The 26,964-nt window shown below is 35.6% G+C and overlaps 4 protein-coding genes across 6 annotated transcripts; all 4 read left to right on the forward strand.

The window, feature by feature from the left end:
- Positions 1 to 1,187: 1,187 nt before the first annotated feature.
- Positions 1,188 to 2,333, forward strand: LOC121242416. Its single transcript, XM_041140282.1, has 2 exons — positions 1,188 to 1,730; positions 1,866 to 2,333. Exons 1-2 carry the CDS (start codon positions 1,608 to 1,610, stop codon positions 2,109 to 2,111), a joined length of 369 nt encoding a protein of 122 aa, XP_040996216.1. The 5' UTR covers positions 1,188 to 1,607; the 3' UTR covers positions 2,112 to 2,333.
- An 11,937-nt stretch (positions 2,334 to 14,270) lies between these two features.
- Positions 14,271 to 17,621, forward strand: LOC121234017 (3-dehydrosphinganine reductase TSC10A-like). The gene is made up of 4 exons (XM_041129816.1): positions 14,271 to 14,932; positions 15,039 to 15,186; positions 15,724 to 16,014; positions 17,258 to 17,621. The coding sequence occupies exons 1-4, from the start codon at positions 14,309 to 14,311 to the stop codon at positions 17,263 to 17,265; spliced, it is 1,071 nt and encodes a 356-aa protein (XP_040985750.1). The 5' UTR covers positions 14,271 to 14,308; the 3' UTR covers positions 17,266 to 17,621.
- A 1,912-nt stretch (positions 17,622 to 19,533) lies between these two features.
- LOC121239580 (peroxiredoxin-2F, mitochondrial) lies at positions 19,534 to 22,940 on the forward strand. 2 transcript variants are annotated; one of them, XM_041136852.1, is made up of 5 exons: positions 19,534 to 19,951; positions 20,101 to 20,148; positions 21,440 to 21,598; positions 22,295 to 22,389; positions 22,536 to 22,940. In XM_041136852.1, exons 1-5 carry the CDS (start codon positions 19,730 to 19,732, stop codon positions 22,639 to 22,641), a joined length of 630 nt encoding a protein of 209 aa, XP_040992786.1. In that variant the 5' UTR covers positions 19,534 to 19,729; the 3' UTR covers positions 22,642 to 22,940. The 2 variants fall into 2 exon arrangements, with proteins under 2 accessions (XP_040992786.1, XP_040992795.1); XM_041136861.1 differs by having other exon boundaries at positions 19,542 to 19,951; positions 20,101 to 20,130.
- Positions 22,941 to 24,215: 1,275 nt separating this feature from the next.
- Positions 24,216 to 26,284, forward strand: LOC121240366 (proteasome assembly chaperone 4). Of its 2 annotated transcripts, none has more exons than XM_041137787.1 (5): positions 24,216 to 24,604; positions 24,883 to 24,951; positions 25,042 to 25,219; positions 25,299 to 25,363; positions 25,909 to 26,284. In XM_041137787.1, the coding sequence occupies exons 1-5, from the start codon at positions 24,383 to 24,385 to the stop codon at positions 25,987 to 25,989; spliced, it is 615 nt and encodes a 204-aa protein (XP_040993721.1). In that variant the 5' UTR covers positions 24,216 to 24,382; the 3' UTR covers positions 25,990 to 26,284. The 2 variants fall into 2 exon arrangements, with proteins under 2 accessions (XP_040993721.1, XP_040993730.1); XM_041137796.1 differs by having other exon boundaries at positions 24,218 to 24,604; positions 25,144 to 25,219.
- Positions 26,285 to 26,964: the final 680 nt, after the last annotated feature.

Consider the following 26,964-nt stretch of genomic DNA (forward strand, 5'->3'; position numbering starts at 1 on the left):
GAATCCAAAGATGAAGAGAGAGCCGGCTAAGTCACAAGTACAATCTACCCTTGAATGATAGCTAATGCTCATATTTCATGGTATAATTAAGAATAACCAATGTCATAATGAGGGGTCGTGAAGGTCTATGCACCATCATGCTGCAAAATGAGTGGGTCCCTGGCCGCCAGCAAACAGTGGGTAATGTGGACCACTCTTACACCCATATCTATAATTCGATATTTGCTTTCCGGAGAAGATCAAAATCAAAGTTTGCAGAATAGTACTTGATTATGAAACATGCTAATGCTATCCACTAAATCCACGAAATATGAAAAATAGTGTCATCTTTCTCGTTTATTGGATTTTTTTTTTCTCCTGAGAGATAGAAAATAGAATTCTCACAACCATAGGTTCAATTAATGGTCCGTGACCCTTCAGTAGAGCTGTACCAACAATCTGTCTTCTTAATTATGACTACCGGCCCCACACCACACGTCTTTCACTGCAACAAGGTTCCCCTGTGGCAAAATGAATCTATCTTATTTATCTTTATTTCTGTCAAAATCCCCACAGACGTGAATTAATAAGAATTTTCCGTTGTGTAATTATCTGCATGCACAAGCGGACCGCAGCTTTCACTTATCGTGGGCAACATAGTTGTCTGTCTCCTCTAATATAAAGTCATTCTAGTTAACGAATCGTCGAATACAATACCAATTTTAAAAAAGAAAAACTTTTCATTCTTTCTTTACTGAATAGCGGTCCTACTTGCACAGGTCCTTTCAATCTCTCTGCCCTTTTTATTTTTTTGGTATCTTTCATTTATATTAAAACATTCTTCATTTCTTCCTCAATTTCTGCCGCCAGTTAATTTTGTCGGATAAATAAATGATAGTTGCGGTGATGCAGACATGAGTATATAAGTATCGGATAATTATTTTAAAAAATAAACAAATATAAAATTTATATAAAAAAATAATAATTTTATAATATTTTTACATTATAATATTACTCTATTGGATATCTTAGTACTTGAGCTGTGCATAAGAGCTAGTTAAAGTTTCATTTGGACATTATTACCCTATTAGAATTAATTTATTTTATTAAGATGTAGAGGACTATGAATTATGAACCATATAATTATACGTAGCAGCTTGTGTCATTTGGGTAAAGGATGAGAGAGATGGTGCTGAATTACAAGCAAGAGTGGTGGAGATTGAGGCTATCTTGGATCGGATATCTGGGCGTGGGTTCCTACCGGCTGTTCCTCATCCCGTTCTTCAACTGGATAATATCATAACAGACTTCCATGATTCTTGAGGGTTAAGTGGGGCTTAGCCAGATTGTCCAACTATATCCCTGACCCCACCGCCTCACATGCACATCCATATCTACTTCTTTCTTACTACTACTACTGCTGCTGCTACATCCATGAAATACTTCTACTTACCCATCCCAGGCCACCCTTTCCCCTATTTAAACCCTATTTATCTCATTGAGTTGGAGAAAAGAGAAAAAAGAAAGAAAGAAAAAAAGAAAGGTAAGAGCGTAGAATTTCATCCTTGGCCTTGTACCCAGTAGACAAACAAGATCTTCATCTGCTACATCTAGTTTGAGTAGAGATCATGGAAGTGGCTGTGGAAATTGAAGATGATTTGTTCTTCGCAGATTTAAACAAACAGATCTCTCTTTTAGTCATGGACGATGAGGAAGATGACCAAGTTGCAAACTTTCCAGTGTCTTACCAGGTTCGTCTTCATCTCCTTGATCTCTTGAAACGTTTAGGAAGTAGGACTTTCCCGTATTACGTACGTACACTGTTGATCAGTTTTCTTATATATGGTAAGAAAGGTTAGCGAGTGTGGTTGTGAATATATATGCAGGATTTCTCTCGAGCAATCCATCCACCTGAGCGATTTCCTCCAATTCTGTACGAGCAAATTACATGCCGAAGAGAAAGCAAAGGGACCGGAGTTTTCATCCCTCAGTTGTCACAGCCTAAAAGGAAGCACAGACAAGGAAGATCATTTGCTTCTTACAACGCAATATCCCGTAGAAAGCCTGATGCTACAAGGATGGTTTCTCAAGATTCTTCAAACCATTCTAATTTCAAACCGAGAAAAGGTTGATGATCAGAAGAGACCCTTATGAAATGTATAATTGAATAATTTCTAGTACTAGCTAGTTCAATAATTAGGAACGAAGCCTAAAATATTAAGATTTGTAAATGGCGATCATGGAGAGGTACTTTGTCAAAGGTTTCTTCTCCTCTCCAATATTTGTGAACGATTGGCCGCATGTATGGCTAGCTGTCAATTGTACCGTTCATTAATTTTAAGGGATTGACCATCGATTTCATTTTTTTTAGACACACAACTTCTGCTGTTCAACAGACAACAATGACCAAATCATTAAAGAAGATAGTTGGCAATGTGTGTGTGTGTGTGTGTGTGTGTGTGTGTGGCAGAATATCTGTTTCTTCTTTTGGGTCCACACCAGACATACATAATACAATATCGAATATTGCTATAAAAGACTTGGTTTTAAGTGAATGAACCGCTCAAATCACAGCAATCTTCTTCTTTTACTTTTCTTATTTTGCTGAGATAATGGAAGTCAGATATTTCAGTAGTTCAGATAAAGATGTACGTAGCTGCAACCTTCTAAAGTAAAGTCCATTCGCTGGTTGAATCTACGTGGGGGGAGAAGATTTTATGTTTTCACGAGGGTAATGGCCGGGGGAAAAAGAGAGATTCTGTGCGCAGCCCCCAGCTTTTGAGCAATTTTCTGGTTGTAATCCAACCTAAAAGAAAAAGAAACCAAGATATCAAAAATATATGCTCCTGCTCCCTCTGGTTATTGGATTCCGTTGGAGCTAGCGGCAAGATAGATGCATAATTGCAGGCATCAAACTTTCAAATTTACCATTTCTCATGATATTCTGTTGACTTAATTCTCTGCTTTTACCAGTTATTTGGAAGCTTTAGCCTAACACTATTAGGTGGGTCTGGCGCCATAGCCCCCATCCTACAATAAACTTTGTTTGAAAGCCAACGGTAAACTTCTCATCGATTCTCCCTGGATATACTCCCCCCTTGAGTACGTGGAAAATGCCTGAAATATAATCCAATACTTTCTCTTAGAAATTGAACAATGAAACCTTCATTCAAACGAGTTCCCAGTTATCATTTTCAAACATTTAACTATTATATATATAGGATTAATAAAAAAAGAAGAAAGAAGAAGAAGAAGAAGATGGGTATTATAACGTTTGTTAATGTAACTACATTTCAGTTTCTTTCACAATTTGCAATATTATCAGTTCCCCAGTTGGCAAACCTTCCTGTCAAATGACATTTTGTTTAAATTGGAACTCTGTATGAAGGAATTGAGATCCCAAATTTGTCTGGCTAGATGGCTAATATATATATATATATATAATTAAATTATGCAAGCACAAAATAAACAGGCGGTTAAACCGACCATATGCATGTATGCGTATGCCAAGATAATTGTAATAAACATATAAGCTTTATTAAAATTAACAAGCTTAAAGTAATTACAGGCAGTTGGTAGTGCAGATTTGCACTTACAGAAATCGGGGTAAATAAGGAGAGTCAAGAACAGGGTAGAGAGGGTCAGAGGTTTTCTCTCAAGTGAGTTCTGGTATGAGCTCTGCCTTAGCTTAGAACGAGGTTCTCCTTTTATAGGAATAAGGAGTTCCTGTTTACAATAGTAAAAGTAAAACAGTAAATCAATCCGTGAGTGAACAGTAGGGTAACTGTTTAAGCACGGAGCTCAGAGTGTCATCATTGTGTCTTCCAGCTGTCCTCGTGGGCGGCTGCTTTGGGCGCAAGACGACAAATTAGGATTTGGTCGACTCTGTGTCTTCCAGTTGTCTCTGTGGGCGGCTGCTTTTAGGCTCAGAGTGCTAATTATCTCAAAGAGGACTATGGTCGGTCTTCTTTGAACTCAAGTAGTAGTCAATCATCTTCCAGCTTTGGAATGCCTTCTGAATCATGACCGAAAGTATTACTGTATGAAGCCTCAGAGGATGCTTCCGAATTTTCTTCAGAATTATCACTCGTAGACTTAGACAGTTGTTGTTCCAACAATTTTATCAAATCTTTTTTACCAAGTTTGCTGAGGATGTTATTTTTGGCAGACTTGGAGGATTTCTTCGAGGATGAGCTGGTGGCTTTTCCTCTAGTTGAAAAAGTTGGTGAATCAGGGGCCTGAATTACCAAAGGATATTCAGGTATTACTGAACCATATTTGATTGCAGGGAATTCCTTCTTGTCTTCTAAATCAGGGGCGACTTGAGGGAAATCTTTAATCATCTGGCTGATCACTTTTTCAGTATATCCAAACCTATCCCACCATTTTGTGAAATAAGCTCGGTCCATTATATTAGCATTTTTCTCATAAGTCCATTTGAAGATCCACGGTAGTTTGTAGTTCTTACAGAAATGGAGCTCATAAGGAAACATCTGTGAATGCCGGTTCAATTTTGTACCAGCAACTTGTTGATAAAATGTAAAAGCTCTGGCGAGCTGCTCAGGGAGATTCTGGGAAATTAATCCAAATTGGTCCCACCATTGGAGAAACCAGTAAGGGAAAGTTCCTTTGAATCTTGTATCAAAATTAATGAACCATGAATGGCTCATATCAGGTACCTGAAAGAACATGAAACGTCTCCAGGCAGTTATGTAATCAAAATAATTATAACTCAGTGTAGAGTCTGGGAGTCTTTTAAGAGTTGATGGGTTGGTACCCCATTCCTCTTCTGTGGTAACTCGAAGAATATAAGCACTGTGATAGATCAGTTTGGTGGAATCATTCTTATCATAAATGGGTTTTATGACAAGAGAGTTGGTTAGAATTAAAATACTGGAATAATACTGGAGATTTTTGGAGGAATCTTCAGGTATCCAGTGGAAATTAGGGGGGAAATATGAAGAGGCTATTTTGAACGGATCTGTAGAATTAGAACGGCTGGGTTCTATATGGAACAGATGGGTAACAAATGGCTTCTTCATATACATGGATTTTCCTTTTGGGAGGAAAAACTGGGGAGTAATCAAAGTAGGTCCTTTTGATGCAATTGCTTTCACATATGGATCAAAAGGGGTAGAAACCGTAGACGCAAAGGTCGACGGTTGCACAATTTTACCAAGAGGTGTGAACCTATTAGCAATATCCAGTGCTGTTGAGGGAGCACTGGGCACAATGGAGGATCCAGACTCATTCTTGATGAGTTTTATACTGGGTATTGGAGGTGGGGGATTCACTCTCTGTTTCTCTTTTCCTTTCTTTTTGCTGACGCTCATGGTTGGGTGTCTGCAAGAATTCTCTGGTAAGAAAATCAGGGATAGAATTATCAGTGCCTTTGATATATTCAATGTCAAAATCAAAAACACTTAATATACCTTGCCATCGTGCAAAAATATGTTTTGATGCAATGTTTTGAACATCTTGTTCTAAAACAAATTTAGCACTCATGCAATCCATGCGAAGTAAAAACTTCTTGTTTAACAAATCAGATTGAAATTTAGAAATACATAGTACTATAGATAATATTTCTTGTTTAATAGTACTATATTTTTCTTGTGCAGGGTTCCAGGTTCCAGAATGGAATCGAACAATTTGTTCAGAAGAACCTGGTGAAACAGATTGTTTCAGAATGCCACCATAACCAATTTTTGAGGCATCTGTTTCAACTATTTTAAATGAATCAGAAGTGGGGATACCCAGGCACGGCAGAGTTTTGACATGTGCTTTGATTTTCCTCACTATTTTAGTATGGATTTCTGTCCAAGGAGGAGGATTGGAAAGAAGTCTTTTGAACAAAAGACGACATTGTTTCCTCATATCCTTGTAGAAATCAGCAACATAGTTAAGAGATCCTAAAAATCTCTGTAACTGGTTTTTTTCAAGAATGACATCAGGGAATTTGTCGGCAAAATCAATGGCTCTTTGGATGGGCCTGATTTTTCCTTCAGAAATATCATAACCAAGGAATCTGATCTTGGTTTGGAACAATTTGATCTTTTTCGCAGAAACGACAAGACCATTGAGTCTAATGATGTCTAGAAATGAATTTAAATGTTTCCAGTGTTCATCAATAGATTTTGAAAAAACAAGAACATCATCTATGTAGACGATGGTAAAAGCAGTGAACGAATTGAAAATGTCGTTCATGATATGTTGGAATTCACTAGGGGCATTTTTGAGACCGAATGGCATCACATTCCATTCGTAATGACCAAAGGGAGTAACAAAGGCTATCTTATACCTATCTGACTCGGCTATCTGGATTTGCCAAAATCCGGATTTGAGGTCAAATTTGGAAAAGACTACAGCATCACTCAACCTATGAATTAAGTCATTTTTGTTGGGAATAGGATACCTAATCCACTGTAAGACTTTGTTCAAAGGTTTGTAATTGATGACTAGACGAGGGGTACCTCTTTCTAGTTCGGCCTTTTTTCTGACATAAAAAGCTGGGCAAGACCAAGGGGACTTACTCTCTCTAATTATGCCTTTATCCATTAAATCAATAATCTCCTTTTTGCAGAATTCTAAAGTCTGACTATTCATCTGAATTGGTCTGGCTTTAGTGGAGATTGTGCGTTCATCAAAATTTTTGATATAGGGTAGAGAAACGATGTGTTTCTTCCTATGCCAAAAAGCATTTGGTAAATCAGAACAAATATAAAAAACAAGACGCTTGTTAAAATCATCAATTTTTAAAATTAAAATTGGCGAAGATAAATGTTCAGAAATCTTTTTGTATCTTATTTCCTGTTTAAGGAAATTCAGATGCTTTTGTTTTGCAAAAAGTAAAGATTTCAAACCTTTATCTTTATTAATCTCTTGACGAGATGCAAATTTGAATTTGACCTTTTGACCAAAAGGGTCGGTAGTAATACCATCTTCTTCAGTCAAAAAAGGATATAAAGCAGAAATAAAAGGAATGCCTAAAATCACTTTGTCAGACATGTTTTTGACCAAAACAGAAGGGATTTTAAAGCAAACATTATTTTGGCAAACATGAGCGTTGTTCAGCTCATAAGTAATTTTCATCTGAGATCCGTTTGCAGAAAACAATCTCTCAGAAGATTTTTCAAAATATTTGCTAGGGATGAGTCCTTCCTGAATACAATTCAGGTCTGATCCGGAATCAATCATAGCAACAACAGAAAATTAAAAATTATGGGCAACCACAATGGTAACCCTTGAAAACCATTTCGGAGGAATGGTATGATGGATTAAACAAATCTGGTTATCAGCAGCTAACTCATGTTGGCTAGAACCAGAGTAGTTTGTTTGCTCATTATCAGAAGGGATGTCCTGATCAAGTTGTTTATCAATTTTGAACACTAAAAATTCTTGTTTTAAAATCTCATTTTCAGACTTAAGGTTGTTAACCTCAGATCTGAGTTCAACGATTTCTTTTTTAACAAGATTTATTTCGTGTTGCAAATCATTTGTAGAAATTTTCTTGGGTTTTTTTTTTTTTTGAAATCTTTCAAAGGTTTCTTGAAAACTAATCCTGTGTTTTGATGGTTCTGGTTCTTGACGACCCAGAAGCTCTTTTAGCTTGAGAAGGTATTCCTCTTTGAGCTCAGGATTTGTAATTTGAGAAATTAAGGTTAGCAATAAATTCACCTGTTCTTCAGACTTGGTCAGAGTATGAATTGTCTTCCCTTTAGTCTGACAACAAGTATCATTACAATTGTAACCTAGCTTAGGTCCAGTAGAATCTGGAAATTCAGTTTCTGAGTGATATTCTGAATCACTGGAACTGAACTCTAGGATATCAGATGATGAAGACGAAGCTATTTCTAGGAGTCGAAATAGTTCTTCTTTATCATTGTTATCAATATTCAACTGATTAAGATTCTTTTTAAATTTTTTAAATTTTTTATCTTTTTTGGCTTTCTGGGGACATTTATTAGCGAAATGCCCTGGATTGCCACAGATATAACATTTTCCTTGAGGAGAATCTTTAGATTTCTTTTTCTTAGAAAATGTCTTAGAAAATGGTTTTTTATAAGTTTTCTTATAAAATTCATCATGGGGTTTCCTCCTGATACCACCATGAGGTTTAGAAAACTTGTGTCTCCTTTTAGAGGGAGCTATAGCAGGAAGTCCAAATTGTTCACAAAATGTTCCCATTTCGTATTTGGCTTTCTTGCTATTTCTCATCTGCTCTCGGAGCATCCTTTGATCATTACACATACTAATACCAAGTTTCTTTATTACTGCACATATATCACCATAGGTGTATGCATCGTAATTAAGAGACCCAGTAACAGTAAGTTCATCCTTCACTTTGTAGGCAAACAAGCGAGGTAAACCATCAATAAATTTCTCCTTCCAGTAAGGCTTCTGGCTATCATCACGAAGCATTACTTTAGAAATAAAAACATCTTGGTACCATCTGTAATCAGACATCTGATGACATCTAAGATTGTTTAACTGGTCGCTGATACGACTGGTTATATCAGATGGTGTACCAATAAAATGCTTTAAAATTGTATAAATCAAAGTATTAACTCCATCAGATTGAGCAGATCCAATGGTTTCATAAAAAATAGGGAACCCTTCATCATTACGCTTGACAGCGTTCTGAATGGTTTCCTTGGCATCTCTGGTCAGGTGTTTATCCCACCAGTTTCTTAAAACACCGGAAAAATCTTGTGTTAAAATCTTAACAATATCAGGTTGTCTAATATTATTATTCACATAAGCATTTGCTACAAGGGACATTTTACTCATGGTATTCATGATCTCTTGTTCTGAGAAACCATCAATATTCCATTCGTAAACTTTGTCAGTAGAGTAAGAAGATTGGCTTTGAAAAACTTTTTCTTCAAACTGTAAATCAGGAGGAGTAGGCGTGGAATACCAGTTCTTCGTCAGACTCATTGGTTTGGGTCCTTTTGAAGAAAATCTGGCGATTTCAAGTTTTAAAACAATACCTTGAAAATTGTTTTGAAGTAAATCAAGATCCTTTTCTTCAGAGGAGTGGTCGTTAGAAGACTCGTCTGTAGTTTCAACAAGAACCTCTTCTTCTATTTCTTTGTTAGACAAAGCACTAGTAGAATGCAGTTCTTTTTTCAGATCATTAAGCATTTGATCAATCTTATCTAAAGTCTGTGCCTGAGGATTTTTAAAATCAATTTTGGCTCGACTTTCAGGTAAGATAATCAAAGGTTTTTCAATTATTTTCTTTGGTTGATCTGTATTTAAAACCAAAGGAATAGGATCAGGTTTTTCAACATTTTCTTCAATCCGATCTAACTGTTGTCCGATCGTATGAAGAGCAAGATTCACAAAGTTATTTTGAGAAATAACCTTTTTTGTTTCTTTGAGAATCTTGTCCTTCTCAGGATCTCTGGAAACAGTTTTCGAGATTTTGAAAGGTGAAGCAGATATCTCAACTCCCTTGTGGGTGATGAGAACAGTCTCCAAAGGTGGATGGCTTGACTGAACTACCATCTTACCTTCTTCCTGGACAAAATCAGTTTTAACAACGTTCAAAGTGTTGTTAGAAACATAAATGTTTTCAACAAAATCAAAGAAAAGAATATGCTGTTGCTGCTTATTCATTTCTTCTTTCCATTTCCATTTAACACGCTGCTTTTCTTTTTCAGAATACTTTGTATGATAGGCTTTTCGCCTAGCACTATTTTTTGAAAGTTTGTATTCTTCAAAAAGATAAACAAGATCAAACGCAAATGGCTTATTCAACACAGTTAAACTGTGATGAATCTGGGGAGCAACAGGAGCTACCATTTCTGAAGCTGTGGGTGATAACGAAGATTCATCTTCTTTATCAGCTTCATTATGAATAGGCTGGTCTTTAGAGGAACCAGCATCCTGTGCTGAGTAAAAAGCAGAGGTAACTTGAGAGGACGTAGAAAGTCCTTTCATTTTCAAAACAGGATTAACAGGTTGGGTAGTTTTAACAGAATCTTCCAGAAATTGTTTGAGATTTTGGTCTCTTCTTACTGAAATTTCTGACCCTTCAAAAGAAGAACTAGATCCAGCATAAGAATTTCTTCTTAGCCCTGGAGATCTATTTTGCTCAAAACTAATTTTAATGGTTCCATCCAAATACTGTTGAATGTTACTTGGATAACTATCAACAGGGTTTCGAGGGATAGCGATAGTTGGAACTTCTTCTTCCAAGATCCATTCTTTGGGAAGAGTTATATCTTTCCAAAAAATCATTCTTGGAGTTGAAACTTCCGCATCTGGGGTTGAACTCTGGATCAGTAGAGTTTTTCCCTGGATGGGTTTTGCAATTGCTCTAGGATTTAAATTCGTTTTTAAAAGACGATAATAAATCCTGTAAATCAAAGTGAGAGGTTTACTCCCTTCAATCATATCATAACCAGAGGTCAAAATATTTAAAGTTAAACATTTTGAAATATGATTATCATCAATAGCAAGAGTTAAATCAGGATAACAATTAAAATGGACTGGTCCATTCGTTAAAGACGATTGGATCATTCCGAGAATACTTGTTTCAAAATGATTGAATCTGGCATCCCTTAGACAGAAAAGAACGGATGCATCGATGCCTTTCCTTGTTAAAGGTTTGGCAGCAATTTGGACAGATCCAATATGTATATATCTAAATCCTTCTTGTAAAAACTTTTGCATCTGTTCTTTTGGGAACAGGTAGCATTTTTCTTGGGATTTAGATATAGCATAAGTTTGTTCAACAGTACGCACGCAGTGTTTTGTGTGCAAAGTTCTCTCAAACCAGTTGGTTCGATAGAGCTTATTAACATCTAGATTTGGAATCTTCCATATATATATTCTAATCCTTACAAGAAAATTGGTAATTGTTTCAAACTAAACTAGTGATCAAGTCATGAGTCGCACAACCCCCCTTTATTGCGGTTTTTAGTCGGAGAATTATAGTCTGTTTTAATAGACTATACAAATACCGCTTCAAGCGGTGCTCCCTAGTGAGACATGGGTGGGAGTCAATTACTTAGTTCCAGATCCCTCTTTTTTCTTCTTTTTTAGTGATGTATCTGTTGATTTTAGAATGACTATAGGAGATTTCCACCCTACTGAAACTTGTATCATGTAATCCGTTAGTTTATCTATAAAATACTAGACTTGTCTAAAAAAAAAAGAAAATGTCATGAGTAGCACAGAATGAAATAAAAGAGTAGAAACAAAGGTAGAGATATGGATATGGGTACGGAGTATTTGCTTTGAAATCTAATACCAATGCACTTCCTCCATATATGGGTGCCACTCTTCCAAGTTTCAAACAATTGCTAAATCATTTAACAGACAATATGAATGTTGTGGGTGTCCACAGCACAATTGGTAAGCAGTAGCTTTCACAAGGTGGACTCCAACTGGCATTGAGACCAAAAATAGTCCAAAATGATGCAGTATTTGAACCCAAATTTGGAAAGAACAAACTCCACCTCCAGCATTGGCTTGGGTTAGTCAAATACACTCTCACTTTCAAATTTAGCTAAATCATTCATATTTGTCCCACATTGAATTAATAAAATTGATTTCATATAAAATATAAGCTACTATCATTATTTTCATATTTAAAAAGTACTATAACAAGTCTAAAATAAATATATGAGATTATTATATATTATAGATATGGAATTTTTATGGATTGTATATATGGGATTTATTTACATATGAGATAATGCACAAATATTTACATACGAGATTATTATATTGTAGATTATTAGATTGTGAAAATGAAAATGAAAATAAATATAATTGTTAGAGACTATCGAAGATTATGAAAATAAAATAAAAAATTAATTAAAAAAAAAAAACAAGAAATAAAAAGAGAGATCTGACTCCTTCAGGCAATTTGGGTTCTCCTTTCTCCTTACAAGATTTGGTGGAGAAAACATTGAAGACAATGGATGTTGTTCATTTCTCGTTCGGCATCTTTGGAAATGCTACTGCTCTGTTCCTCTTCTTGTCCCCGACAATTACATTCAAGAGGATGAGGATCATACAAAACAAGTCAACAGAGCAGCACTCTAAAAAAAAACACTTTATAGCCATAACCCACATTGAGTTTGTCAACATGCATTCGTTAATACGCTTTCCATTAACATTATGACAAAGATTCTCTATAATTATTTGTCCTAAACCTTTCCTGCAACAAAATATAAAAGATAGTACAAGTCTTATTACAAAAGTCTTACAAACTAAGTTGATAGTTCGTGTGATTCATGTCAGAGCATTTTTTTGTTAAATGGCTACCTCATCCTGCTGATAAGCTAAAACTAAATTTGGATGGGGCCTCAAAAGGAAATTTCAGTTTAGTTGTATAGAAACATTCATTTCTCTTCATAAAAGGCTTAATAGGAAGAGTGTGATAACTTCTTATAAAGGCTAGGATGAGTTTATTTCTAAGCTGTGTTAGACTTCTCAACATGCCTCCTCACCCGTGAGACGGTATTTCCAGTACCATCATCGTGGGTAGGTCGCAGGAGCCTATCATCGGTCAAAAGTTAATCTACTCTGATATTATATAGAGACACATTTCTTCTCATAAAAAGTTTAATAAGAAAAGTGTGATAACTTCTTATAAAGATCAGGATGAGTTTATTCCTGAAACTTCTCAAGAGGCTGGATGTGGAGGTAATGATTATTAGGCTTCATGATTGCTCCTTTCCTTTCATGATTTTTCAGTTTTCTTGAGCTTCGGTTCAAATGTTTTTGCTGAGATCTCTGCTCTAAAACATGGATTACTCTTTTGCTACGAATTAAATCTTCAAGATTTGATGATTGAAACATATTCTTTATTGTTGGTGAATTGGATTCAAAAGTCTTCACATCCTCCTTGGAAGATGTTTTAACCCTGTTCTCGTTTATCCATTGCAATATTTCACATGTTTTGAGGGACTGTAGGGCATGACTCTTCTTTCTCTTCTATTGATCAATTACCTTCTCATTTGTTTGGGCATTTTGTCTTGGGTAGAGTGGGCTTTCCAAGTTTTACATATTACTTGGATAATGGCTTACTAATTCCTAATACCCGTTCACTACTCTCTTTATTTATTTTTTCTTTTACTTAATGATTAAAAAAATAACTATTAGGGAAGTTGTGTATTTTTTATTTTTTTTAATGATTAAAGATATTAAAAAATTACTAAAAAATAAAATAATAAAAAAAATAAAAATTTTAAATACACTATAAAATAATAAATGTATGGTAAAAGGTAGTAGTAAGCTGTCATTATTATTTTTTCAATGTCAAAGCTCTTTCAATTTTCTTGGTAAATTGTATTCTTTCAAGTCGAAGGTTTTAATAAAATTCAGATTTTTTAATAAATACATATTTGACTCTTTTTTTTTTTTTAATTTTAAGTTTTGATTTGTAAAACATGGTAAAATGGCATATAATAAAATTTATCATGCCTCTAACATTACTTAATTTTACTCCTTTTTTTTAGATTCATTTTGGATACAGAAACAGTTTCATATTATCTTATTATTATAATTTTTTTAAAATTTTCACATAAAATATAATAAACAATTCAACTTTTTCAAATTTTAAAATAATAATAATATTAAAAAATAATATTCTAATAATATTTTATTCAACTTTTAACTTTTATTTAAAACTATTTTATCTTATCTTATTATCTAAACGGAGCATTAGTCTACTTGACAAATCTTTATTTTACTCATCGTTTAGATGCGCGCCCTCCACGTAATGTGTGCTTCAATGACGTGGCACGATCAGGACAGACCATTTGATCCTTTAAATATAGAATTTTGTTATTAAACCATTTCAAATTTATCGCTAAAATGATTCTCTTAATAAAAAAATAAAAATCATCTAAAAATACTAAAAATACCAAATTATTTAAATAAAAATAATTCTAATTTATTTTCATAACTATTATTATCTTATCTTATTTCATCTCATTTAGTTATTATAATTTTTTTAAATTCTTATGTAAAAAAAAAAGTAATTCAATTTTTTTAAATTTTAAAATAAAAATAATATTAAAAAAATATATTCTAATAATATTTTATTGAATAAATATAGATAGAAGTCACTGCTGGGAGTAACTATTTTACACACATGATGTGGCATCATCTAGACCACACATCTCTTAAATCTAAAATAAAAAAGTAGAGAATTAAAGATAACTATATAATGAGTGTAAAATGTACACTGCTAAAGTGACTTATTAGTATTACTTTATTTTATTTAATTTTAATTTCTATCGGAATACATCTCATGTACGGAAAAAGACTGGAATCCTAGTTTGCGGTATATTTCCACAAGGAGAGCATGAACAACAACCTGAAGCGGCTACAGTTCGAAGTCAAGCACATCGCTTCCGTTTCTTTGGATTACTTTTTCGAAGCTTCATCAATGGCGGACCCCAACCTCGCTTATCTCTCTTTCCTCCTCCTCCTCCTCCCTCTGTCTCTCTTCCTCTTCCTCTACCTTATAGTCCGGCCTCGCCCCGTCAGGATCCCAATCAAGAACCGACACGTGTTCATCACCGGCGGATCGAGCGGGATCGGCCTCGCCCTGGCTCACCAGGTCGCGTCAGAGGGCGCTCGCGTCTCTATCTTGGCCCGGTCCCTCGACAAGCTCGAGGAAGCGAAGAAGGCGATCCAGCTCGCCACGGGCATCGAGGCGGCGGTGTTCGCGGCCGACGTGCGGGACTACGACGCCATTTCGAGGGCAGTGGAGAAGGCAGGGCCAATTGACGTGTTAATCGTGAATCAGGGGGTGTTCATACCTCAGGAGCTGGAGAGGCAAGAACTGGATGAGGTGAGGTTCATGTTGGACGTGAATCTGATGGGGACTTTTAATATGATCAAAGCTGCTTTGCCTGCCATGAAGCTTCATCGGAGGGACCGTGGCCCCGCCTCCATCGCTCTCGTATCTTCCCAGGCCGGCCAGGTAGGATTAGCCGAGACAGAACCAGAACTGAATTCAATTAATTGAAGTGAATTGAATTACTTCTATCACATAGCCAAAGTTTTTTCGACTGTTTGTATCTGTGTAGGTGGGTATATACGGTTACACAGCTTATTCCGCCAGCAAGTTTGGGCTCCGGGGTTTGGCAGAGGCTTTGCAACAAGAGGTCATTGCGGATGATATCCATGTCTCTCTTATATTCCCTCCGGACACTGACACTCCCGGCCTCGTCGAAGGTGTGAAATTGCAGAATTTATTTTCTTTGTTCCAACATATGGTTGTTACGTTGTACTGCCACAAGTGACGGGCATGATAAGATTTGGACTTAGGAGCTCACGTTGAATCATGAGAAATATTCCCAACTCATTCAGTCATTCATTTTAGATGTGAGAAGTTTATGCTTTTCTAAATTATAAATATCTTACACGATAATCATGTAGGCATTTATAGACCGCAACAGTTCATAAAATTTATGGTACTCCGAAATCTGCATCGATGATATGATACATTCGTCCTTTCTTGTCGCCTATTTAATCCAAAAGTGGCCAACTTACATCTTTCGTTGCTTTCACTAGCATGAGGTTATGATTAAGATGACTATTGTGTGTTATTTATATGTATCCTTCGGTAGAAAATATGTATGAGGCTCCAATGTGTGGTTCTCTGTTACCCTGCTTGTTTGGCATGTGTCTACTTCCGACTTTGCAGGACTCTAATCTGTTGTGTTGTCTGTTGCTAAATTCGAATTTTGGATTTGTGCCCACTAATTGCAGAAAACAAGAGAAGACCACAGCTCACCAGTATCATTGCAGCCTCCTCTGGTTCAATGAAAGCTGAGGAAGTTGCCAAGAGAGCTATAAGTGGCATAAAATCTGGTGGCTTTATTATTCCTTGCAACTTTGAGGGTCTGTTACTGTCTATAGCGACAGCTGGTTTATCCCCTCAGAGATCATTCCTGATGGCTTTTGTCGAGGTTGTTGCTGCTGGTATAGTACGTTTTGTTGGTCTATGCTTCCAGTGGAATTGGTATGGAAGTATAGAGAAGTGGCACGCACAAATAAAGAGTAAGCATTTTTCAAAATATTCCTCGCCCCGTCATCTTGTTTATTTTCTTTTACTACTGAGGAATATCTGTTTTAGACGTGCAAAAGGACGAGAGTTTGAACGATTGACCGATCTGACCTGTTCTTTTCAGTGTTCATAATGTGATATTGATGATCCATAAAAAAAGAAAACAAAACAATTATGCAGAAAATGCACCTATGATCGGTTTCTGGATTATAAAATTATGTGGTTCTTATCTCTCTTCCAGTTGGTGAGTTCAAATTTATTGATCTGTTGCTATAGCTTAACCTGGGAAACCGGTCCCTTTTTCTCCTCCTATATTTAGCTAGGGTTTCAAACTGGCCTTTTGTTGCATATGAAATGCTCCAAATGTGCTTCTTTTAATTTTAGTAGGATGGTTGCCGGTTTATCACACTTTTTTTTTTCTTTTTTTGATAAGTTACTTCTAGGTTGATGTCTGGAGTTTTCCTTCTCCTTGAATTCAAGTCGTCAGGCATTTTTTTTTTTATGATTATTATGTTCACAACAGTGTCATCGATCCATACATCTAGGAAGTAAACTACTTCCACATCTACGGTGCTAGTTCAAATGCCGCCCAGCGGTACCGCTAGTTCAAATTTGTTGTTCTATTTTCTTTTTAATATTTTTTTAACATCCTTAATCATTAAGAAAAAATTAAAAAAAATATACAACTTCACTAATAGTCACTTCCTTAATCACTAAGTAAAAAAATTAAAAATTAAAAAATTAAAATACTTGCGGTAACTTTGAAGGGTAACATTGAAGGGGCTAACTAGCATTTTCCTTATGCTAAATACGCTTGATGTAGTTACCAATCAAAAAAAAAAAAAATAGGCTTGATGTAGCACTCGTAACTTCCCAAGTGAAAATGTCTGGAGCTTTGCAGTTGAACTGAAGTGTTGCTAAATCATTCTTCCCATAGGTGTAAGATGAAGTGCACTCATTTATCAGATTCATAATGTATGCCTAACTAGAGTAGGGTTGGAATCTGATTGAAATAAATAGTGTATGCCTAACTAACCTTATATATTTAATTTTAACTCACTGTATGTTCTACCAGATTTTGGCACTTCTATGAAGCTATATTTATGGCATAACAATCTGAAGACCGATAGATTTAATCTCAAATGCTGTTTTGGTGGACTTATGTTTGCATCTGAATGTAAGGAATTTGGGTTGCTCATGAGATGATTTAACTTTACTATGATCTTTTATTTATAGGGACCTAGAAGTTCTTGATGCTTGCTGTGGGTATGAATGAATACCTTGGGATGGCGGCTGTCTACTAATCACCATGAATTGCTCTAGATCCCCCGAAGTTACTAGATAGATTCTTTTTCAACCCTGCGGCTATACCATGTTGCGTAAAGCGAGCGGACATGTTCTTCTCATTACCCATTTGTATTGATTTGGTTTTCTTGTATCTGCAGTATACTTTTAGTTTTATGTTCCTCCCCTTCCCTTTCTTGCATATGGCGCAAAGTTACTGAGCTGTACTAGAATAGTTTTGCAATTAGATCTTTTTCTAAGATGTTGTGGGCAGTGAGTTTACCTTCAAATGTATGCAGAAAGAGCTCAAAAGTAACCAGAATCTGATAAGAATCCAACCTTGCAAATAGTTAAAACTCACAGATGATCACAATGGAATTGATCAGTTATGTTTAATTCCTTGAAAAATCTATTTGCAAGTTTGTTTATTGACAAATGAAATATAGAATAATTCTTTTCATCAATCATTATTCATTTTCACATCCTACACCTTATGAAGAAAGAAAAGAAAAAGTTGTCAGGTGTGAAGTATAGAGTGAATAGTGATTGATATATAACAAATCTCTAAATTATATCGTCCAAGTGGAAGTTTATCACATCAATTAGTAAAAAAAATATACTTTTATTTTAATTGCTTTTATAATCACAATGAATATCACAGTGAGTAATATATTCAAAGGAAGGATAGTGCTACAGTTAGGGGTGTAACCGGTCCGGTCCGGTCCGGTTTTGAACAGAATTTAAGACCGAATCGGTATGTACCGGTTTTACATTTTTCAAAACTAATTACATTCCGGTTGCCCTCTTAAACCGGTATCTCCGATTTTATCGGTTTCTGGTCCAGTCTGGTTTTTCTTTTTTTTAAAATGTAAAAATATATAATAAAGTGTTACATCTTATGATAAAATGTTATTAATAATTTAATATATATTTTTTATATTTAAAGCATATGATCAATTAAATTTTTATCTTTAAGATTAAACTTTTATTTTATAAATTATAATAACATTATCGTATATATAATTATATTAATAACAGATAATCAAACAAATTACAAATGTTCATATTTAAGATTAATATTTCACGTTATAATTTATAAATTATAATATGAAATTATTTCATATATGATATATAATTATATATATTATATATAAACATTTAATATATAATTATACATTATATATAAAACTTATATATATAATATTTTATATAATATATAAAATTAATTCTTATATATATTTTTTCAACCGGTCCGGTTTGGTCTCGGAAACTACGAAACCGAAACCGGATCGATTCTGGCCGGTTTTTAAAATATAGGAACCGGACCGAACCGGTTCAAAAATCGGACCAACTACTAGTTTAAATTTACACCCCTAACTATAGTTACCGCTCAATTTTTCCGATTGAGCTTCCCGCTGTACGTGGCATGCCACGTCCTTTAAAATCATTTTCTTAAAAATAAATAAAAATTATCTCCTGCCCAACCCACCCCCCCTCTCCCCTGCTCCTCATTTCGCGTTCAGAAGTGAAAAATCCAAACCTGACGTTCATCCTCCGAGTTAGACGTCTGGCCCCGACCGTGTTTAAAACCAAGAAAGCTAGCCACTTTCTTTCTGGCACCATCTTTCGGTACATTTCCTAATTTTTTTCGTCGTTTGGGATTTGTGATTGACTGAGAGGGCAAAATCACCAGAAGGAGAGAGCCATGTAGAGTTATCATCAGTTTCAAAGAAAGAACTACCCACGGTGATACTACGACTAGTTTGAGCAATAACAGAAATTGGAAAGAGCAGCAGCAGGGAAAAGAAAAGAAAGTTGGAGGAAGAGAAGAAAAGAAATGGGTTTTTGAGTTTCTCGGAAGGTTGAAGACGAAATGACTTGAAAATGAAATGGGTTTCTCGAAAGGGAAGACGAAATGGTGCGGTATGGGTTCGATCTATTAAGACGAAGGAAGGTTGAAGATGAAACCCATGCCACGGTTCGTTTGGACTGAAGATGAAGGAAGGTTGAAGATGCTCGACAAACGTGTTTAATTTTTAATTTTTAAATACTTACAACGTGGCATTCCACATCAAGCGAAAAGAGGCAACGGGAAGGGGGAGCAGGTTCATAACATTTTCTTTTATAGGAATACTTTAGTCAGGAAAAATTCTATAAAAATAGAGAAATGTTTTAACTACTACAACTTTTTATCTTTTTGTTTCAACTTTGCCCTGTTGAAAGGAATTAAAAAGGGCTACAATTGCAAACCCAGCTCAAGCAGTCCTGATCACGGACTCGCAGTCCGTTCTAACTGGACGGGCCGTTCTAATAAAACCATGGTTTCCATCCTCGCCTGCACTACCCAAACACTTCCCTCCTGCGTTACCGACCATCACTCTTCTAGCATCTTCAACCGGCCGAGTTGAGCCCCAATCCAATCCCATGGCGTCCATCATTCTGAAGCGAACAAGCTTTTCCTCCATGAAGTCAATGGCGGGATGTATCAGAACCGGGGCGACGTCGTTTGGGGCCTTTGCGGCGAAGGTGGAGGCGGGGACTGACATTGTTGCTGCCGCACCGGATGTTTCTCTGCAGAAGGCTCGTACCTGGGATGAGGGTGTGTCCTCTAAGTTCGCCACCACTCCTCTCAAAGACATTTTCAGGGTTTGTTCTTCAAAATCATCAACCTCTCATTTCGTTCAATTTTTGCACAACTAAAATTGATTTTTATTTTACATTTTGAGACCCACCCACTGTTAATCTAATGTTTTCTTCTTATTTTTTGGGGGGTCTTTTGTTGCGTGATATTCCAGGGCAAAAGAGTGGTCATCTTCGGGCTCCCTGTAAGTTACTCCGTATCTGTATGTAACTTATATTTGTTCAGTTGGATAATACTCCTTTTGATGATTTTTGTTCAGCTCCAATATGAAAGAAATCTATGATGAGTGGTTTTGGTCAACTTAACCAGAACACAGCGTATTGATGTATATATATAATACAATCAGGTAGTAGACATAGTATCCATCTCAAAGTTTATAACAGATGATAACACAAGATTGCAGCTTATTTAATAACTAAGTTTTAGCTAGCAGTAACGTCTTGGGATGATCATGATGATATGTATATTAGGTTGGTGAGGCTCTGTCCATGTCCTTATCTGAATGAGAGTTCATGTGTGAGATCAAGTCTCGTGCATCTCCTGGACTGTGAGATGTGAGTTAGGCTGGACTGTCACTAGAACTGGGTTTAACACAATAAGCCAAACTTTCTTTGAAGTTAATGCAGGCAAGTGATGGCATGGTTTTTGTTATCCGTTAGTTGAGTTACATTTTGATACGAGTATAAAAGGATATTTATAACTGTAAAAGAGGTGTGTAACGGGCACATCACAATGGATACTTATATAATAATATAAGCAAGGGGCGAGTAGATTGGTATATGGAGAGCACCCACTTTGGTTTTTTGAGGAAAAAAAAAATCTGTTCTTGGGATTTGCGTGTTTGATTTCTTGAATACTTGATCCTGAGGACTGCTGGAACCTTATTTGCAAAGCGGAAGCAACACAGTGTGTAACATATGGTTTGATAATCATTGGGATTTTGTGTATCTTTAAGGAATTATGTTATTATTTGATGAAAAGGAAATGATGAAGGCTCTTGGTGTGGAATTTATATCAATGAAACAGTGATAATCATCAGAATCCGAAATTTTAACTGACTGGATTATATATTCTCGCTGTTCCACATGCTTTGTCCAACCAAAAGTTTATGTTTTGGCGCCATAATCTGGAAGCTATTTGATTGCTGATCATTTATAAACAGTGAGGTGATCAAAACCAGTTTCTTGATCATCTCAAAGTAATGCTATTATTCTGAGGCTTTAAAATTTATTTAGCAGTAAATCTAAAGTAGTTATCTTGATTATAGTTTTTTAAGTAGTTATCTTGATTATAGTTTTTTCTTTGCTTTATTTTCGAAAGTTTTTTGCTATGAATAATGATTTTTACAATGGAAGATTAGTGAATTTACTTTATCATATTCTTCTTGTAGTTATGTTCAAGATAGAGATGAATCCAAATCTATATCTGCAATATAATCTAATCTGATACTTTGGTTAGAAGTATATTAATGATTTGCATTTATCATATTACAGGGTGCATACACAGGAGTTTGTTCACAGCAGCATGTACCTAGTTACAAGAACAACATTGATAAGTTCAGGGCTGAAAAGGTTGATTCTGTAATTTGTGTTGCCGTTAATGATCCATATGCCATAAATGCCTGGGCAGAGAAACTTGAAGCCAAAGATGTTGTAAGCTTATCCTGAAGTCTCATCCCCTTGCCGTCCAAATAACCAACTTTAACGTATTTTGAGTTGCTTGTTTTCTGCCAAGTATTTAATTCCATTTGTATCTTCACTTGCATTTGAAGCTCTACGTAGTTAAGTTTCGTATCTCCCGCTTTCTCAATTGTTGTGCTTGTGACTTAGTTGACATGCTTGAACGATCACTTCACCTAAATTTGTCAGTTTCTTTTCACATAATGTGTTCAGCAGTCTAATAATACAATATTATAGTTGATGCTGCTTTATTAGGATGGTGATATTGTAGCTCACTTTTTCATCTGAAGCAATAATAAGTAGCTGGAAAAATACACTTTTCACCCTCCAACACTCACTTTGCAATGTGCTCCTTCAACTATTAAAACTGACTCGTTGCACCCTCCAACTACCATATAATGTGCACCTTCGCTAAAATTCAATTGTTTTTTTTTTTTTGGCTAAAATTCAATTGTTAATATTGTATTCTGTTACTTATTTTCACATATTTTTCATCAATATTACCAGTCAGAAGTGGATGAGAGTGATATTTGGTAATCAATGGGAATCAGAGAGTATAAAGTGTCAATTTTGGTAGTCTATGGCAAACATTTGTATTTTCCTCATAATTAGATGTGCTGATATGCCTTGAAGTAACATGGTCTGTTTTTCAAATATTTGGTTTGATAGATTGACTTTTATGGGGACTTTGATGGAAGCTTCCATAAGAGCTTGGGATTGGAGAAAGACCTATCTGCTGCTTTACTTGGACCTCGCTCTCAAAGGTATAACCCCTGTATCATATACTTTCTTGGAAATCATTTCAAATGAAATGGAGAGATCCTTGTTCATTCAACATAGGCAAGAATGGTTGGCGGGTTTTACACTAAGATTGTTAAACTTTTAAGACATTGCTACTGTTCTGGTGTAGATGGTCTGCATTGGTGGTCGATGGGAAAGTTAATGTTCTTAATGTTGAGGAAAATCCGTCCGACTTCAAAGTTTCTGGTGGGGAGCATATCTTGAAGCAGATATGAAGCTGCTTCTTCATTTTTTTTTTCTGCATGCAATACAAGATGAGACTGAATCTTTTGTGAACTTGTATATCTAATCTGTTACCCCAATGACACATCGGGGAGGACGGGGTAATAAAACTCATAAAGTGGTCTCTGGCATTTCAGATGTTTTCCAAAGATATCTTGGATGTATTATCTTCTCCCTTTTATCCTTGTTTATCGGATATAAGGTGTGGTTCTCCTGCTTCGTGACAAGTTTTTCTCTACAAAAAAATAAAAAAATAAAATAAAAAATAATAATAATAGGTTTTGTTTGGGTAGTGAGGTATTCTCAGATATTCTGTAAATAGTAGTAAAAAGTAATAATAAAATAATGAATAATAGTGAAGTATTCTGAAAATGTAATCTCAGTATCCAAACTAGGCTTTAAGTTTACCACTACAGGATGTGAGTTTTCAAGTGTGCTACATCACTCATTTACGTTGTGTGCTGCACTGATGGTACTTGTAGTTTCCTCCTCCACTTTGATATTTCTAATAGGAGTGCATTCCACGTAAAAGTTGCAACTTAAGGACCTCATGCTTTCTTTTGTTAGGAGGACATACCAATTGAACTACAAGTCAACGGGTAAGAATGATAAATTAGTAACGTTTAAACGAGTAAACATATAATAAACTAGAAAGGGAAAAATTCATCTATTGGTTTCCTGGATTTTTTCCAAATGTGTCGCGAGGATGTATTTTTCAAAAAAATAAAATCCCTTTGAAAGAGCATAAGAGCATTAACATTGGATTCATCATTTTCATTTTTACAATTTGATGAAAAGTACATATTTTTCATAAATCCAAAACTTCTCTATCCATAACCCCACATTGGATTAGCTATTAGATTCATCAAAATAATAATATAATATTATTTTTTTAATAATAATATTTTTAATTTATTTTTTTCATATTTTACAATTATATTAACTATATGTTAATTAATAATTTAATTTGATACTTCAATTATTATTTCTCAACTTAAATATATTTTGACTCAAACTTGAGAAATAATAATTTAAGTAAATAAAATAATAGTTATAGAGTGTGAATAGTGAGTCTTCAAATTTGAAAATGAAGGGAAATGTATTGTAGCTAAAAGCTTGAATCTAATGCTAGGATTTTAAAACTAAAATCATCAAATTTTGAAGATTTGACTCATTTGATGAGTCTAATGCTAGTGCTCTAACTGCAAGTTTCTCTCTCAAGATAAAGAAAAAATGTACTTCGCTTGACCACTCATAATTATATCTAACATTATTCCTAGCAAACCCTAAGGGGTTAGTCCAAGTAGGGAAGGCCTTGGTCTTGAGGTATTACTCCCTTTAATGTCTAAGGTTTAACACTTTATAAGTGTAAATAATTTTTTAAGACCATACTTCTTAGTGAAAAGCTAACGATTTAATCAGTTTTGTATAAAAAAAATTTCGTGAAATCAGAATTTACTCCGCAAGAGTAATCCGAAGGGTTGCCTGAGGTTCGGGCTTTGATTTGGAACTCATATATTGGACTTGAAATACGGTCCGTATGAATAAAATATTTATTTGCTTTAGGGAAAAATATATCGATCTGCCGACCACTACAACCCCCCACAGTCCACAGGTCTTATTGGGCCTCATCTCTGTCTCTCGCTCTCTCTAACCCAGCGGCAAAATCTCCTAAAGAAAAACCCCTAAACCCTAACGGAGAATTGAACCGCATAATTGGCTGTGCAGTTGCTAATGGCTAGTGGAGGATCGGATGTGGATGCTCTGAACCAAGCCCTAACCTCCGCCCATATTTTCGAAGGGAAGCAGCGGCAGCAGCTGCTGCAACAACCTGATCTTAACCATAAGGGCGTTGACGCGGAGGAGGAAAACGGTGCTGGCTTAGAGATCACTTGCTTCAGTGACGTCTTCAATGACGTCCCTCTTCATTTTCAAATTCTCCGACTTCCCAAACAGGTCCTCCATCGATTTCTCCGACCCCTTCTGTTTGGCTATAATTTTACTAATCGATGAAGCTGATCATCATTTTGTTTTTACGAACTTCCGTCAGTTTTCGAGAATTTTTTGATTGAGTATTTAGCTGATGATGCTGTGTAATTTGTCCAAATTGCTTTTTTGTTTTTTTTTTACTTAGCATATTCATACTTCTAACTCTTATTGATACCAATTCTTTATTTATCTTATATCTTTAATGGGTTTCTATTTACCTTGTTGGAAAATGATGTTGAGTGTAGATATATGTGTGGATCGGTTGCAGCTCTGCCAAATTAGGAAACTTATACGCAGCTGCGCCTACACGTCCTGTGAGTAGTTAGACCTTGTTATTTGATTTTATATTTTGGTCTCTGCGTATCATTGAAACAAAGTTTCCTTCTTTTGGATGAAGGATTCAGCTTCCTACCGATGAACATATTGAGCATGATGCACATTTTATGCTCATAAATTATAATCATCGTAACTTAACGTTGTGTTTCGCTATTTGGCGACTTAAACAGAAGGATACGGTTAGTGTTACTTCCATACTTGGAGGAACTTCTGATAATACAGGAACAGGAATTGCTCGACGATTAGGTAAGTTTAGAATTTTTATGTGATGTCTCTATGATCTTATGTTTTTGGTGCGTGGACTAACGTGCAATACTTTTGTTAGTGTTGAAGACTGGTCTTAATGTAATCCTGGCTTCCAATATTCCAAAGAATAGTCCTATGCTTGAGGTTTGCCTCCCTCTCTCTCTCTCTCTCTCTCTCTCTCTCTCTCTCTCACTCACTCACACACACACACACACACACACACACAGACCCACAATTGGTGTAAATATACTTTGGGGCAAATTCATTTTTGCTCCTCAAAACTGGGGTTTCCATTTTTCCATTTTGGCCCTTTTACCATACTTTGCAATTTGTTTCAATGTTTATCTTCGAATAGCCTGCTTTCAGTTTTGACCAACACCGAGCATCTGATTCACGTTTTGCTGTTATGCGTCTCTCACTGTATAATATCTCCTCATGAGGCCATAAGTGAGAGATGCAGAGTGAAAAGACAGAAATTTAGTCGCACGTTGTAGGGAAGTGACCGTTGGGTTGAAGGTTTTCATTGAAACAAATTGCTCAAGTTTTGGGACCAAATAGAAACCAGAAAGTTTTAGCTAGTTAAATGTGGTTTGCCATATGGGTTTTATTAGTTTAGTTAATACATCATTTGGCTGTATGAATTGGATCTCCTAGAGATTTGTCTACTGATCTATTTCTTCTCTTCTCAGGCAGAAGCTGAGAAGCTGTTGGTACAAAAGCTAATCCACCTGGGTTACACGAGACAGAAAGCAGAACAATCGTCCTCATAGCAAGGGGTCGCAAACCTGCTTGACATGAAACATGCATTCCATGGTTATAGCAATTCAGTTGGCCTGATCATCCACACTATAGTCCAAAAAATCAACAGCCAAGAGTATTAAGAGATGGAGCGTTCTCTTTCATTCTCTCTTGGATTCTTATTTATGGCTTCAAATGCTATGTAAAATTTATTGGAGTTAATGGTCCGCGGGACATTGAAGCATTCCCTTGGTGAGGACAACGAAAGAATATTTTTACAGTTCAGGTTCAATATATAAATGCGATGGAAAATATGGAAAAACTCTATCCATTGAAGCATCTTGATCCTTGTAGTTGTAGCCTGCGTGCCCGATTTTATTCTTCTCCTCACGCCCTCTCTCCCCCTATCTAAACAACTGTCTGAATATGGGAATTGTATAAGTTACTGAAGAGTTTGCTATCGCCCTAACAAACCGTGTCGCCTTTTGTGATCGGAGGTGAATCTTGCAATTGAAAAGGGAAGACTGCTACGCTCGTCTTGTCGGCTTCACCGAGTGTACGTGGAAGAGGAGGCCACCTAGGCGTAACGCGTTAATGCTAGAGCGAGAGGAGAATGACAGGTAGGGTGTGAAGGCTCTATATTAATTTTTGAAATAATTTTAATAGAATACGTAAATATTATGCAATCGTTTTAAAAAAAAAAAATTATTTTTAAAAAATTAATTATTTTTATGTAAATTTTATATTTTATTTATTTTTTTAAAAATAATTACAAAATAATTACACAATTCATAATTATAAATATCTTTTCTCTAATTATAAATATCTTTTCTCTAATTTTTGCCTACACGATTGCGGAGACATGGCTTGAAAAAGTCTTCGATTAACCCTGAGGGAAGTCAAACACCTTAATGGTTGCAGTGGCAGTGCGGGTATACAATTAATTGCCTTGAAGCAAATGAGACGAGTCGCATGCACTTGGAACGCTTTGTGTGCTACACTATTGC

This window comes from Juglans microcarpa x Juglans regia, chromosome 1D (genome assembly GCF_004785595.1).
Source record: "Juglans microcarpa x Juglans regia isolate MS1-56 chromosome 1D, Jm3101_v1.0, whole genome shotgun sequence".
Taxonomy (NCBI): Eukaryota; Viridiplantae; Streptophyta; class Magnoliopsida; order Fagales; family Juglandaceae; genus Juglans; species Juglans microcarpa x Juglans regia.